This window comes from Myodes glareolus, chromosome X (genome assembly GCF_982192425.1).
Source record: "Myodes glareolus chromosome X, mMyoGla1.1, whole genome shotgun sequence".
Lineage (NCBI taxonomy): Eukaryota > Metazoa > Chordata > Mammalia > Rodentia > Cricetidae > Myodes > Myodes glareolus.
In genome coordinates, this window is record NC_142053.1 from 98,780,515 (window position 1) to 98,797,100 (window position 16,586).

General features: G+C 33.8%; 1 protein-coding gene across 8 annotated transcripts in view; it reads right to left on the reverse strand.

Annotated features, from left to right (window-relative positions):
- Nucleotides 1–16,586, reverse strand: part of Dmd (dystrophin) — a 2,257,783-nt gene that overhangs the window by 766,872 nt on the left and 1,474,325 nt on the right. For 7 of the 8 annotated variants that reach the window (XM_085684598.2, XM_085684595.2, XM_085684597.2 and 4 more), the window contains 2 exons: nucleotides 11,335–11,476; nucleotides 3,896–4,045 (listed from right to left, as the gene is read on the reverse strand). In XM_085684598.2, the coding sequence (XP_085540724.2) occupies nucleotides 3,896–4,045; nucleotides 11,335–11,476 (292 nt within the window). The remainder of the gene's footprint in view (nucleotides 1–3,895; nucleotides 4,046–11,334; nucleotides 11,477–16,586) is intronic. The other variant, XM_087902601.1, reaches the window with a different exon arrangement.

The window sequence follows — 16,586 nt, forward strand, 5'->3', positions numbered from 1 at the left end:
AGGTCTTTCTGGGGAAAATGTGCTAAGTAATGGACATATGTGTCAATCTTGAAAAATTATCTACAAGTTCTTAACGCACTATTTACTCTACCCTTTGCACAGAAGGAGGATACAGAAAACAGATGTAAAAGTTCCTTGTAAATACTTCTATGGTCCCAAACTTGAGATTTTATTCATAGGATTTCATTAAGATTCGCAAGTGCTCTTTTCTCTATGAATCATTAGCTGTTCTCATTACTGAAAACCTACTGAAACGACTTGTATGTTAAATTTATAATTTTCATCAAAGGCATAGAACTGAAAATTTAATCTCTAGTTGAGGCTAAGATATTGTTTTGTAGCCTTATAAATCTATATCAAATAGTGTCATTTCTTTAGTTTGCATTTTTTGATAAAAAATTTGTGTTTTTATTTTGTTGTAGATGTAGTAAAACCTTAAGTTTTACAATCCAAATCTGTGAAGTTTTTATATATAGTATTTCCTATTTTTATAATTTTTTGCTCCTTTTGTGATATCAAGATATACTTCGATATTATGTAAAAATTTTAAATATTTCTCCTCCTTGGACTTGTTCTGTAGTAGTGATTTCTTTGCATTATTATACAATTACAAAATTTAAATGTCCAATATATCATGTCTAGTGTAAGAGTCTCTGATTTAATATGGATATTTTGACATAATCAAACAAATAACCTTTCAATTTTTATTAAGTTACTAATCTTCTGAAAAAATTTAACTCTTATCATTCACAGAACTGAGAGGAAATATGATATCTCAAATAATTTTTGAATATATCTTCTTGCTTGAATTATAGTTTTAAACATCAATTTTGATTACAATATTACAAAGTGATACTTTTTTGAGCTCCTACATATTTTATCAGTTATGGAAATTATCTGTTACAAGAACTTCAGCATCATCAATTTTAGAATCAAATAAATAACCTGGCACAATTTTAAGATTCAATTATTTTTTTCAAATAACAGAGTTCTGTTCAGCACAACTTACTTATGCCACTCAATTTAGATAGGTGCTGATGAATAACAAACAATTTACAAAAGGTAATTTTGCACTTTTGAAAGAAGCCATTTTGTATTACACGAAAATTGCAGTTCTCCAGTATTTTCTTGGAGCATATTTTTCCCTATTTCAAAGATTAAAATTTCCTGTATACTGTGAATAGAAAAAAGCTAACATATATTAAATATGTGAAAAACCATAGTAGAATGGTTGTAAAAAATGAAGAAGCCTGAAAACATCTTTGATGGTTAAAGGCCTATCTGGAGAAAAGACTTAAAGGGTATATAACATCAAAGAGAAACTGCATTAGGTAAAGGGAGAAAGCACCCTGTAAAGCTAAAAGGGAAGATACTAGGAGGAATATAGCCAAGAAGTGGGTTAAAATTAAGGAGCAGGAGATTTTAAGTGGGAATTGGTTCCCAACTTATTTTATCAGTAGAATATGATCAAAGATTTTCCATTTGTTCCTAAAGGAAAGTACTAAAGACTAGTACTTCTTGACAAACAAAACTAAACTAATTTTGATGACTGTCTCAAAATATAGCCCTTTGTATGCAGGGTATTTATAGTTCAAAGTATGGGAAAAAATAACAGTCAAATTCCTTTAAAGATGAAAAGTGTAAATGCTTACAAAGCAATTAAAAAGCAACTATGTCTCTATCTATTGCAAAAAAGTAAATCCATTTCTTAAATATTACTATAAAACTTTGAATGCCTAGATAGTTGAATAATCAATTTTTCTAAAATATATGAGAAATAAATAAGAACACTCTTCAACAATTACACCCCGAACAAAGAAACAAAGAGAACCTCTCAATTTGTTTTGTAAATCTATGCTTGCACCACTTGAGGATAGTGGGACAAAAGTTAAGGAATATTCTGTGCCATGAACAAAGATGTACAAAAACTCAACAAAATATTAAAAAATCGAATCCAGCCATTTATAAAATGAATCATGAATAATAGGGGATCTTAAAGTAATTTCATGTTTTAAAAAAATCAATGGTTTTAATTAATATTTTTCCAGAAAAAAGAAGAAAGAAAAAAAGCTATAATTAGTTATAAGTATAAAAGAGTGCCCTTGATGATTGTTCATTACCTTTCTTACTCATGTACTTAATAGACTTAGAAGGAGTAGAAACTGAAGAGGTCAAATATACTACACAGCACATACCATATTTCATGATAAATATGCAGGAAAAGATCTTTTTACTGACACAGGTTATGTCAGGAAAAGTCCACTTAAAATTATAAGGATTAAAAGGGGAACAGCTAGCCTTATTTGATTTCTATTTGAATATGACAGAATCATATTCTTGAAACATATTCTACTATTAGGATTAGTAGGAAAATTTATAAATATCACCATATATGTATTTGATAACTTGAAATTAATTATATTTTTCTAGACTACTAACCCAGAGGAGAAAAATTACAATAATTTTTATTTATCAGATCACAGGAATAAAGATGGCAAAAAAAGCATTAAAAACTTGATAAACATTCAAGGAAACGTAGACAAAAGCAGAGGCATAGCATGTAATGATCTACAAATTCAGCAGAATCCCAATCAATGTATAAGCAGGCTACATGTAAAAGTTGACAAGACAGGTCTACATTTAGTGAAATTAACTTAAAATATGAAAGTACAACTGAATAAGAATAGTAAACTTAAAGGTTATACAACCAGCTGCCAATTTTTTTTATAAACGTGATATATATTAAATATTGTTTTACTTTTACAAAATAAATTTCTAATGCATGGATGATCCTCTCAGGCACAAGGAGATACATAGTGTACATTTTTACTTATACAAATTATCTGACCTATGTAAATCAAAGATAAATATTAGGAGCAATGATTGCCATGGCTAATGTGAGCAATTATATAGTAGTTTATAGAGTTTTGATGTAAAGTGATGGAAATTTTTAGGAACGCATGACTATTATGATGATGATTGTAATCAATGCCAAGGTATTATATAATAAGATGCCTACTTGCCAAATTTGGTGATATAAATGTTTTATGAAAGTTTTTAAAAAATAAAGCAAAACTATGGCACTAAATATTTGAAAAAGATAAATTTTATGACAAGGTTAATAGTATAACAATTAACAATATAAAAACAACAAAAAATAGAATATAAGAACTGTCATTGAGCTACTGTTGTACTGGTTAATTAAAACAGTATGGAAGCAGATTCATACATGAATATTCATTTGACTCATGACGGGGTTGTAACAATTGTACAGTAGAGTAATATTTCCTTTGAGTAAATAAATGAGACTGGTTCCATATCAAAGGAAAAAGGGAAGAAAAAAAGAAAAAAATAAGTGAGACTGGGTCAAAAGTATATGGATTACAATATAAAATTTTAAATGCAAATTATTTTTAATTATGTAGTAAATTGAAAAATATTTTATTTTTTACATCCATTTTAGAACGTGTCCTATGTGGAAAGACAAAAACTTTCAAGTAAGGAAATAGAATAACTCTTTGAGCATATTATCATTCATTGGTCATCAATTATGTCTATATTCTATATCTCAAACAATAATTCTTCATCACTATACTTCCTGACCTTGAACACCTCAGTCAAGTTAATTGCTTTATGAATGTTTCTACCTATGGAATAATTTTTTAAAGAGTATTGCTGCACAGTTGGCCTCCAATCACTAACGCCAAGTCAACCACTATCACAAGCTGCTTTCCATTTCTTGGAAGCTACAGAGCTAAATCAGATAATCAGGTTACAAATCACACCAATAAATCCAAACTGCTGCTTCCTTCCAAGAAAACACGCAAGAAGCAAAGCAAGTACAAAAGCTTGCAATACTTAAGTCATGTGAAAGAGAAGATGGTTAATGTCTAACCTTGATCCACTGGAGATTTGTCTGTTTGAGCTTATTTTCAAGTTTATCTTGCTCTTCTGGTCTTATGGGAGCACTTACAAGGACTGCTTTTCCTGTTTCATTTAATTGTTTTAGAATTCCTTGGCGCAAGGGCAACTCTTCTGTCAGTAACTGGAACAGAAAAATACAACAGCATTTAAAATGAATTACAGTGCAACTACCTCTGTGTCATCTTTATTGATTAGTCTATCAAAGCAAAGCGACTTGACTGAAGGTCCACTGGCACCTGAAATACCAAATACTTCCACAGAGCACAGACGATGTCCTGAAACAACTGTATCGAAGTAAATAAACCTGCCTACTTGTGACTGCATTATTTGACTCATTTGAGTGTTTTAAAGCAAATGATGTTTGATGAGATGTAGAGCTCTGGACAAAATAACAATCAGTCATCCCAAAAGTGTATGCTTCATCACAAATAGAGCAATGTGACTAATTCCATCATACACTATGGTATTTTAGCATGTCATAGAATACAACAACATGCCCATGAGTAGAAAACCAAGTTGTCATATCCACAGTGTCAGACACTGTGCTAATCTTTTTACATAAATTAACTCAGTTCATCTCTCTATATAGAAATAACAATAATATGAAATGCAAATAATAATAATAATTATCTGAAGCAGTTATTATTGTCATTTTGTAAAGAAGAAAAGATGAGACACAGGATTTAAGTATAAGCTGAAAGGACACAAGACTAATAAGTAACAGAATAGTAATTCAAAAAGAAAATTTCACCCTGGAATTTTAATTTATGATATTCCATTTAGCATCGTATTGTTACTCCCCTTTCCCCAAGAGCTAAAAAAGCATTACAATATTCATAACTACATTTTACTTAGAACTGTAGCATCTAATAGAGTAGCTATTGAGATTCAATTAATTGCAAAACTTCCTCAGTTGTTGATACACGCCACTTTTCAGAAGGCACATATAGCTAATGGTTAGAGAAAATGATAATGAAGACCTTATCTATCTTTATAGAGATTTCTTTTGGACAATATTATGTTGGTTGTTCAAGGAGAACAGAAAAATCAATACACATTTATTCATAAATGAATGCTGGCAAATATATCCACAAAATGAGCTATCAGTTATAATACTACATATGACATTTAACACATTAAGGAAAGATAACTTTCCAAGAATATGCTAAACTTGTTTTTCTCCCAAAGGTACAATGGTCTAAAAATGGCTCACAAATTTTCAGTGCTGAAATACATAGTATAATATATGATATATAGTATATGTTCAGTATTTGTTTATTGAATTATAAAACTGTTTTCATTTGTACTCTATGTCATGTTAGGATGAAATTTTTAATTTTTTGTTTCACAGAAATAGTCAAGTTGAGCTATAATTTTTTAATTAAACCAACTGAATCATTGACAAACAATTGTATTTCCATTGTATTTTATAACCATCTACAATTATAGGAATAACAACCAGTTACAAAGTTTCATATGGATAGACACTGCTTGCACCAACTGGGTAAAGAAGTGTGTGACTGGTCTCACAGCTGAGCAGCCCCATCTCTACGATCTAGGCTCTGGGTCATACACCATGCCCTTCCTCTGCCCATCATAGCCCCACTAGCCAGTTGGCAGGTAAAGCTCTTGCAGTCAAGTTATTCCACACCCCCTCACTCCATTGGACCCTGTAATCTATAAGCCCCTTCCCACCCCACAAACTTAACCATCCACCACAGCATCAGCAGCACCCGGAGGTACGGACAGCATCTGAACCAATTAGACAAACAGGTAACTGACTAGGCTCCCAGCTGGAAAGCCCCATCTTTATGCCCTAGGCTCTGGGGCACACCTTGTGCCTCTCCCCCATCCACTGCAGTCTGACTAGCTGATCAGCAGGCAAGACTCCTGCAGGCAAGCTGCTCAACACCTCCCATTGGCCTCTCTACAAGTTCCACTCAGTCCCACAACCCAAACATCCACTAGCAACATCAGTGATTCCCAAAACACAGACACCTCCTTCACCAACTAGACAAAGAGGAGAACCTAGTCTATGGCAGTTAGGGGAAGAAATGGGCTGATGCCAGGGCAAGAACACATCCAATAACATAAAGAACAATATGATAACACCCAAACCTAATGGTTCTACAAAAGAAAATGACACTAAACTAATTTTATGAAGATGATAGAGGCTGTTAAAGAAGAAATGAAAAATTCTCTTAAAGAAATTTAGGAGACAAGCAGAGGTAGCATACGCCTTTAATCCCAGTGCTTGTGAGGCAGAGGCAGGCAGATTTCGAGCCAGCAAAGATTACAGAGCTAGTTCTAGGCAGCTATGGCTATTACACAGAGAAACTCTGTCTCAAAAAAAAAACCAAAAAAGAAAAAGGAAATTTAGGAAATCACACAAAAAGAAAGGAAACAATAAATCTCTTAAAGAAAACCAATAAGCCAAAAAAATACCATACAGATGAGGCAAAGAGCTCAAGACTTGAAAACTGAAATAGAGTCAATTAATAAAGCACAAACTGAGGGAATTCTGGAAATCTAGGTATACAAAAGGAACTAGAGATACAAGCATGACCAACATAATGCAGGAGATGCAAGAAAGAATTTCTTGTTTTAAAGATACAATAGAGGAAACAGATTCATCAGTCAAAGAAAACTAAAGCCAACAAAGGTGTAACCTAAAACTTTCGGGACATCTAGGACACCATAAACAGACCAAACTTCAGAATAATAAGGATAGAAGAAGGAAAAGAATATCAGCTAAAACACATGAAAATACATTCAACAAAAAAAAAAAAAATAGAAAAATTTCCCTAATCTATAGAAGGACATGCTCACAAAAATACAAGAAGCTTACAGAACAATAAATAGACTTGACCAAAAAAAAAGTTGATGTGGGATTCCCCTTTGTATGCTATGAATATGATTTAAGACTATTGATAATAAAAAAGCTACTTTGTCCTATGGCATAGCATAATATAACTCGGTGGGAAAGCTAAACTGAATGTAGGGGAAAGAAGGCTAAGTCAGAAGATGCCATGTAGCCACCCAAGAAACAAGAGTTAACAAACCAGAAGCCTCATGGTAAAATATAAAATAGTAGAAGTGAGTTAATTTAAGATGTAAGAGCTAGCTAGAAATATACCTGAGCCATGAGCCAAACAGTGTTGCAATTAATACAATTTCTGTGTGATTATTTGGGTTTGGCAGCCAGGAAATGAAAGTGCAATCTCTGTTAACAAAGTCCTTTCACCACATAATAATCTCAACACTGAACATACAGAACAAGGAAAGAATATTAAGTGTTATAGTAATTTATTCTACCAATAAAAAGCTACAAAGGAAAAAGATCAAGTAACATATAGAAGCAGACCCATCAGAATAATACCTGACTTCTCAATGGAGTCACCTTAAGTCAGAAGGTTCAGGACAGACCTTATACAGACACTAAGAGACCATGGATGCCAGCCAAGGCTACTACTACACCCAGCAAAACTATCAATTACCATAGAAAGAGAAAACAGAATATTCCATGACTAAATAGGATTTAAACAATATCTATCCACAAACCCAGCCTTGTATAAGGAATAAAAGGAAAACTCCAACCTAAAAAAGTTAGCTACACCCATAAAAGCACTGACAATAATAATCTAATACTAGCAAATCCCAAAGTAGAGACACATACACACTATTACCAAAAATTAACAGAAATTAACAATTACCGGTTATTAAGATTCCTAAAATTAAGGGAATCAATTCACTTATAATAGGACACAGGCTAACACAATGGATATGAAAACAGGAGTTGAACTTCTGTTAAGGAAATTTAATACTCATCACAAGGAAAATTCATCAAGATAAAGTCTCAATTCTTGACATTAATGCCCAAAATATAAGGGAACCCACACTTGTAAAAGAAATAATACTAAAGCTTAAATCACATACCAAACCACGCATACTAATAGTGGTAGACTTCAGTATCCCACTCTCACCAATGTACAGATATGTCAGACAGAAAATTAACAGAGAAATAAGGGCAGTAAGAGATGTTATGACTCAAACGGGTTTAACAGACAACTATAGAATATTCAGCTCAAACACAAACAAATATATCTTCTTCATAGCACCTCATTTAACCTACTTTAAATTGACCAAATACTCATTTATAAGGCAAATCTCAACAAAAAAAATGGCATAAACCCCTGCATATTATCAGATCATTATGGCTTAAAGCTAGAACTCAATAACAATACAAATTACAGGAAGCCTACATATTCATGGAAACTGAATAATGTTTAACTGAATCACCACTGGGTCAATGAATAAATGAATAAAGAAATTAAAGATTTCCAAGAAGGAGCAGATAAAAAGGGAGGGAGGAGACATGAGGGAATGGGATGCTTGAGATGGGGGAAGGACAGAAAAGGAAAGTAAGGAAAGAGCTATATTGATTGACGGAGCCAGTTTGGGGCTAGCAAGAAACCTGGCACTAGGAAAATTCTCAGGAATCCACAAGAATAACCCAGCTCAGAATCTAAGCAATATTGGAGAGGGTGCCTGAACTGGCCTTCCCATGCAATCAGATTGATAACTACCTTAATTATCATTATATGACCTTCATCTAGCAACTGATGGAAGGAGATGCAGATATCCATAGCTAAACACTAGACCAAGTTTCTAGAGATCACTCCAAGAGAGGGTGGAGTGACAATGTGAGTGAAGGAGTCGTAAGCATAATGGTGATACCCATAGAAACAGCTGACCTATGTTTGTGAGAGCTCACAGACAGCACTGATAGCTAGGGAGCCGGTATAGGACAAGACTAGGCCTGCTGAATGTGGGTGACAGTTGTGTGGCTTCAGTAGTCTATGGGGCCACTGATAGTGGAACTAGGACTGATCTCTAGTGCTTAAACTGGTATTATGGAGCCCATTCTTTTTGGAGGTATACCTTGTTCAGCCTAGATATGGGGGTGGTAGCTTGGTCCTGCCACAAAGTGATATGTCAGACTTTGTTGACTCCACTTGGGAAGTCTTACCCTCTCTCAGGAGTGGATAGGGGTCTGGGGTGTGAAGGAATATGGTGTGAGTGGCAGGAAGGAAATGAGAGGGAACTGGGATAGGTATGTAAAATGAGAAAATATTATTTAAAAATAAATTTAATTAAAAAATAAAAAGAAATGAAAGACTTCCTAAAATTCAATTAAAATGAATGTGCAACATATCTAAACAGGGGATATTATGAAAGTAAGGGCCAAGAGGAAAATTTATAGCACTAAATGACTACATAAAGAATTTAGACAATTCTCACACTATCAACTAAATAACACACCTGAAATCTCTAGAACAACAACAACAAAAGTTTATCTAGGAGTATCAGACACCAGGAAACAATCAAACTGAGGAGTGTAATCAATAAAATAGAAACAAAGAGAACAATACAAAGAATCAATGAGACAAAGAGCTGGTTCTTCAAGGAAATGAACAAGATAGACAAACACTTACTCAAAACAACCAAAAGACAGAGAGACAATACCCAAATTACCAAGATCAAAAATGAAAAGTGGGCATAACAACAGACACTGAACAAATCCAGAAAATCATCAAGTCATACATCAAAACCTGTACTCCACAGAATTGAAAAATTTAAAAGAAATAGACAATTTTTAACACATCACATGCCAAAATTTAAAGGACAGATAAATAATTTAAATACTTCTACAAAACCCAAAGAAATAGAAGCAGTCATTAAAAGGCTCCAAAATCAAAAAATGTCTAGGGCCAGATTGTTTCAGTGCAGAGTAATGAAAAAACCTTGGTTTTGGCATAAAAACAGACATATGGAACAATGGAATCGAATTGAAGACGCTGACATTAATCCACACACATATGAACACCTGACTTTTGACAAGGAAACCAAATCTGTACAATGGAAAAATAAAAGCATCTTTAACAAATGGTGCTGGAATAACTGGAAGTCAACATAGATGAACTGGCATTTTGGACCCCATTCCATATGGTGGAATGCCTTGGTCAGTCTTGATTCACATGAGGAGGGGGGAGGGAGTTGGTCCTGCCTCAACTCTATATGCCAGGCTTTGTTGACTCCCATAAGAGGCCTTTCCTTTAGGAGGAGTAGATGGGGGTGGGTTGGGGTAAAGGGGAAGTGGGAGAAGGGAGGGAGGGGAACTGTGGTTGTTATGTAAAATAAATGAAAAATTTAAAATAAAATTGGAGACATAAATAAATTTAATATTTGGCACTGACAAAATATTAATTTTCTTTTCTCTATCCTTTATGAAGTGAAATAATATAGTTATGAAAGTCTTCCTTTTATAAAACTAAAACAGGGACAATTAATTTATCTATACAATTAGATCACATCAACGAGCCAGGTGAAGTAATAGCAGATAGCATAATATGAATACATGAAAAATTCTCTTGAATATTATGTCTATCTAACCTTTTGGGAGCAGTGAACCCCCAGATCCTGAATTTCTTGTAAACAATTTGTTTTCTTCTGTTCTGAGACAGCCTGCAGCTACTCTGAGCAGGAGACCCTCAGGAGTTCCTGAAGGCAGGGGAGTGATTTCCAATGGGTTTGGCTGGGGCATGGCTATCAGTTAAGGATCCATATATATGCTGCCCCTGAACACAAAAAAGGAGGCATTCTTGGGGCAGCCCTGTTTCAAAGATGACCCGTGTCTCTGTCTCTGTGTTTTCATGTGTTGCCATCTCCAGCTCCTTGTCCGGTTCACGGACTGTATGGCGGCACATGGAGCACAGACAGGTGTGGTGCGCTCCCTTAACCCATATGGAAAATAAACCAGTGTGAACAATTTTGAAATTCACACAAAATAAGCTAAAGCTAAACCCTACTTTAGGTTAATGTAAAATCTTTAGCTAGTAACTGAGGGAATGTTATTTGTTTGACAATGAAATTCTTCACTAAGAAATTTTCTTCTTAAGTGAGCCTAGCAATCTTCAGCAATGTAACCTAAAACAGATTGCAAAGTTGTTTCCATTTACATATAGATATTTTGATTTCACACTTTGCTCTTCAGCTTTCAAAACCATTGAAACTTTAGGATGCTGAAACAATCCTTAAGCTAATTTTCAAAATAACTGCCATGCACTACTCATGTATAAAGAAAACATGTTTCTAAATGCACACACACACACACACACACACACACACACGTGTATATATATATATATATGTGTGTGTGTGTGTGTGTGTGTTTATGCATATATGTTGATTAACAGTCGTTTAGTAAAGAAAAATTAGGGTTAGGAGAAAACATGTTGGTAAGAAATACAGATAACACAATGGACAGCAGAACAATGAGTCAACACATTAAAACAGATTTATATGAACTTTATAGGAATAGGCCCTGTTTATTGTAGAATACAAAATTACCTTCACTTGTTCAAGTGTTTCTCTTAGTTGCTGCTCATTTCCAAGTGGAGTGTTAGCAACGGTATCTGCTTCTTCCAACCACAAAACAAATTCGTTTAAATCTCTTTGAAATTCTGACAAGACATTCTTTTGTTCTTCAATCCTGTAGAGGGAATAATACAATTATTGTAAATGGCATACCTCTCAAGGCTTAAAAAAAAACAGAGAAGCAAACAAGATCATAGCACTTGTGTTTAAGAAACAAGCAATGTAAAAGATATCCATAATATATGAATTGTCTTTAAGAGTTTCATTCGCTTTGAACAAAGTCATTTTAATATTTCAAATGCAGCAAAAATTGGTCAAGAAATATTTTTTAAAATTCCATTAGCCTATGTTATTTCATTTGAGGAAGGCTCCACTATCTAGGCTGTGGTATTACCCAACCTTAGAAAATTCGTGGTTGTGAGGGGCTGTCCTAAAATATTGTATGCTAGTTAACAGCGTTTGTGGACAGGGTGTATGAGATTCCTAACTGTTACAAACAGAATGTCTTGAGGCCTAATATTTCCTCCTGCCTAGAGGTGTGCAAGTTTTTATCCTCTGGGAAACGATTGCAGTAGTACAAATACACACTGTATAGCTTTATATTTTTATAAAAGGCCTCATTGAAGAATATTTAATGAAAAATTAAATAACAAAAGTAAAAGCAATGGTATAAAATAAAAACAATATGCAAATGTTTCCAAACTATGACACAGTATTTTTTGAAAAGAGACAAAAATAACAAAAATGGCTTATAATTTATGGTATACTAGTGGATGTTTTTAATAATATAAATGCATATGTTGCATAATTTTTACTTACCCATAAATTCATTTTCATATATTGAATTGGAAGAGTTATGGGTAGGCAGAATGCTTCATATTTAAAATGACTTAGTTTGCTTTTGTCATCTTTTGGGAGACTTCATGGAAGCTTTTAATTGAAGTATAGCATAATATAAGAGTGTATATATATAACCTTATAGCTCAATGAAAATGGAAAACTTAGGCTCACTATATGGAGAAATAGTTTAAAAAAGTATCCTGCTTCCTTCTTAGCACCAACTTCAAATGTATCAGTAATCTGTCACCTTGATCATCTCACTATGTAATCATTATTAAAGGTAATGATATTATATGTTGGCATTTGTGTCTTGATTTTTTAACTAAAATTTATGTTTATAATTCTACATATGTTTTGCTGTGTATTCATTCTCTTAGATGTATGTCAGTTTGATGTATTTCTATACTTTTAACATTTACTTAATAATTGATATTTTGCACTAAGATAATGAATTCTTATTGATAATTTACTGCCTTAGAGGAAATATATTGTTAGAATTCATTTCATAATATACCTTATCTTGAGTATTTCCTATGGTGTGAGAAGAAGTATCAATGTTTTTTAGTAGTCTGTTTTTCGCAGTTGTGTTTGCTAGGAATTTTAAAATATGGGGATTTTTTTGCCCAGTTTTACTTATTGAATAATATTTATCTATACAATCTACTTACTCTTACTCTCCTTAACTCTCAAATTTTCATGTATTTCACTGTTTTCTTATCCATTTTTAAAAGAAAAATATTCAATAATCTTTTTCTGTTACTTCTATGTAGATATTTAATTCTTACAGAATTCTTTACTTGATTTTTGTGCAAGAATTCCATTGAATTAGAAATTATCTTTTGGATTCTGGAGGAGTATTTTGTAACTTGTCCTAGTTTACAAGACAGACACTTTAGACATGAAGAAATATGAACTTTCATGTGAATTCTTAAGAGTTTCTCTTTGCAAAGTCTAGAGTGAGTGGCCCTTTGGACAAATTTGGTTTATGGTTTGATTTTGTCCAGTTTCTGAATAAATACTTCATTTTCACTCTTCTTGATCATCACTGGTCTTTTTGCTGTGTTCTTCAAAGACACTAGGGGGAATTGCTCTTTTCCCTCTCTTGAAAGTTTTTTCTTCAATTTCAAATGTGACTTTCACCTCATCTAGGTTTTCCATGAAAATCCTACTAAAAAGTGTACTCCCCTCAATGTTTCTAATTTTTCTCTCGTTTTTGGCTTTATATTTAGTTTCTACGATTAGCATATTCCATCATTTGATTTTCCTTTATGTACTCTCCATCTCAAACACATGAAATAGTACTCACTTAGTTAAGGCTTTTTCTGTGGCTATTTGCTACTATTATGCTTTCTTTCTGACAATGCCTGGGATAGAACAGATGGTATAATAAATACATGATGAGTGGACAAATTAATGAGCTTATTATTCCTTACAGTTTTGTTTGCCTTTCTGTCCTTAAAAAACCTTTCCATTTTTTGAATTATGGATTGTAAAATGTGGTATAATTTATCACCAATTTTATACTATAGCGTTTCATTTACTGACACATTCAACTAGAGGATACTCAGTATCATCATTCTGGGTATGACAAAATGGTGTTGGTAGGTTGACACCACATAAAGGGTTAGAAAACCAAGACAACTTGATTTCTCTGACATATTTTTGTCATGCATGAGTAAAGTATAAGTTAAGTGAAGTATTACTAAGATATTCTCTAGTTTTGATTCTGTCTGTCCTGCATTCATTTGCTTTGTAGGCATGGGGGAAAATGGAGATTTCTAGTTGTAGAATTACTGCTACTATTACTTTGATAAACCTTACAGGGATTAGCTCAGCTGCTGGCACTTTGTTTTAAAATGTGGAATAACATTGTTTAATTTCAAACTCTGGTCTTAGATGAGAAGTGCCAAGTACGGAATACAATTTCAAATGCCTCTAGTAACTCTCAAATTATATGATTGTATGGTTACATTTTTTCTTTTTTGCTAAATTTGACATACTTTATTCTTATAAAGCAAGAAACTGCATTGTACAATCAATCTTCCTCTATTTCCCTACCCCAAAATAGTATTCAGATACAGGCAAAGAAAATTAATTTAACTGAGCACAATGGAGAATCAATATGCTACCTTTATGACATATATGGATAAAGGGTTATACTGTGTGGCTCACTGTTTCACACTGAAGCTCTCATCTCTCCACTCTTAAAAGCACTTAGTCATCGGGAGTGGTGGCACAGGCCTCTGGAGACAGAGGCAGATTTCTTCAAGTTTAAAGCTACCCTGCTCTACAAAGTGAGTTTGAAGCTAGCCAGAGATGACACACAGAGAAACCCTGTATTGATAAATCAAAATAAACGTTCAATGATACATTTATATTAAGAATATAAATGTACTTAATCATAATAATTAAAATTCACATAGTTAATTGTGACAAAGCACGGTGAGTATTATTTACATATTTTCTTCATTTTTTATCATACTGTGACAAGGGCTATGTTTAATCAAGTTTTCGAGCACTTGTCTTATACATGTGAGATCACGGGTTCAATCTCCAGATGTACAAACACACCAAAATTAAACTTAATTGCCTTAGGTTATTAATTAACCTGAAAAAAAACTTAAGACTCAGAGTAATAATTCCTGGAGTTCTTTATTTGTTTTGGAGATGAGCCCTCTGTCATATGTAGAGTTGGTAAAAATCTTATCCTATTGTATAGGCTACCATTTTGACAGTGTTCTTTGTCTTACAGAAAGAAGTTTTTCAATTTCATGAGGTTCCATTTATTAATTGTCGATCTTAACATCTCTGTTGCTGGTGTTCTGTTTGGGACGTTGTCTCCTGTTCCAATACATTTATGACTATTTCCCATATTCTTTTCTATTGGGTTCAGTCTAACTGGATTTATGTTGAGGTCTTTGATCCACTTGGACATGAGTTTTGTGCAGGATGATAGATATGCATCTATCTATATTCTTCTACATGCCAACATCCAGTTAGACCAGCACTATTTGTTGAAGATGCTTTTTTTTTACATTGTTTACTTTGGGCTTCTTTATCAAAAATCATCTGTCCATCGGTGTGTGGATTTACATTTTAGTCTTCAATTTAATATCATTGATCCACATGTCTGTTTTTCTGCCAATACCATTCTGTTATTAATACTATAACTCTCTAGTAGAGCATGAAATCAGTATGGTGATTCCTCCAGAATTTCTTTTTGTTCTACAGGATTTGTTTAGCTATTCAGTGTTTTTTTTTCTTCTATATAAAGTTCAGTATTGTTCTCTAAAGGTCTGTAAAGAATTGTGTTGGAATTTTGATCGGGATTGCACTGAATCTATATATTGGTTTTGATAAGATGGCCATTTTAAGGTTTCTAGCAATAGTAGATACATAGCCTGAATTAGTCATCTCCTGTGACTAGGCAAGACTTCTAATGGAGGAATTAGGACACCAACCCAGCTATACAACGTTTGACCTACCTTGCCTATGGGATATGCTGGGTGTAAAGGTGGTGCAGAGACTATGTGAGTGACCAGTCAATGACTGGTCCAGCATCAAACCAATATGAGCCCACCCCAGACATTGCTTGGAGTGCTAGAACCCAAAGTCTGGATGGCTAACACACAATTGGAGAAAAATAAATTAGCACAATGATGCTTATTGATATTCTACCATACTCAGAGATAGGTTACTACCACAAATTATCATCAGAAAGACTTCAGTAACTGATAGAAACAGATGCAGAGACCAGAAGCAAACATTAGGCAGAGATCAGGAGAACCTGCTGAAGAGAGGGAGGAAGGATTGTATAAGCTACAGCGGTCAAGGACATCACAAATAAGCCCACAGAAACAACTAACCTGGACTCATAGGAGCTCACAGAGTCTGAAGTGACAACCTGCATGGGACTGGCAAAGGTTCTCTAGATATATGTGACAGTTATGCAGCTTGGTATAATTGTGGGATTTCTGACAGTGGAAGCAGTGGTTATCCCTAAAATATTGACTGGCTTTTGGGAACCTATTCCTCATAATGAGTTGCCTTCCCTGCCTTAATACAAGGGGCGGTGCTTAGCCCTACCTCAACTCAATATGCCATGCATGCTTTGTTGATATCCATGAGAGGAGGTCTGCCTCTTTCTGAACAGAAAGCAAGGAGCAGTTGATAGGGTAGGAGCGGGGTAATTAGGGAATGGGAGGAGAGGAGGGAGGAAAAACCATTGACATGCAAAATAAATACATTTAATTAACAAAATTCAGGGCAATAAATTACAAGTGGATATGTTATGTTCCACCATACTTTGTTATTAGGTATTTAGTTATAATTTTTAATTGCAACAAGTCACTTTACAATTTGTTTATTTTGGTGCATGTAGCTGA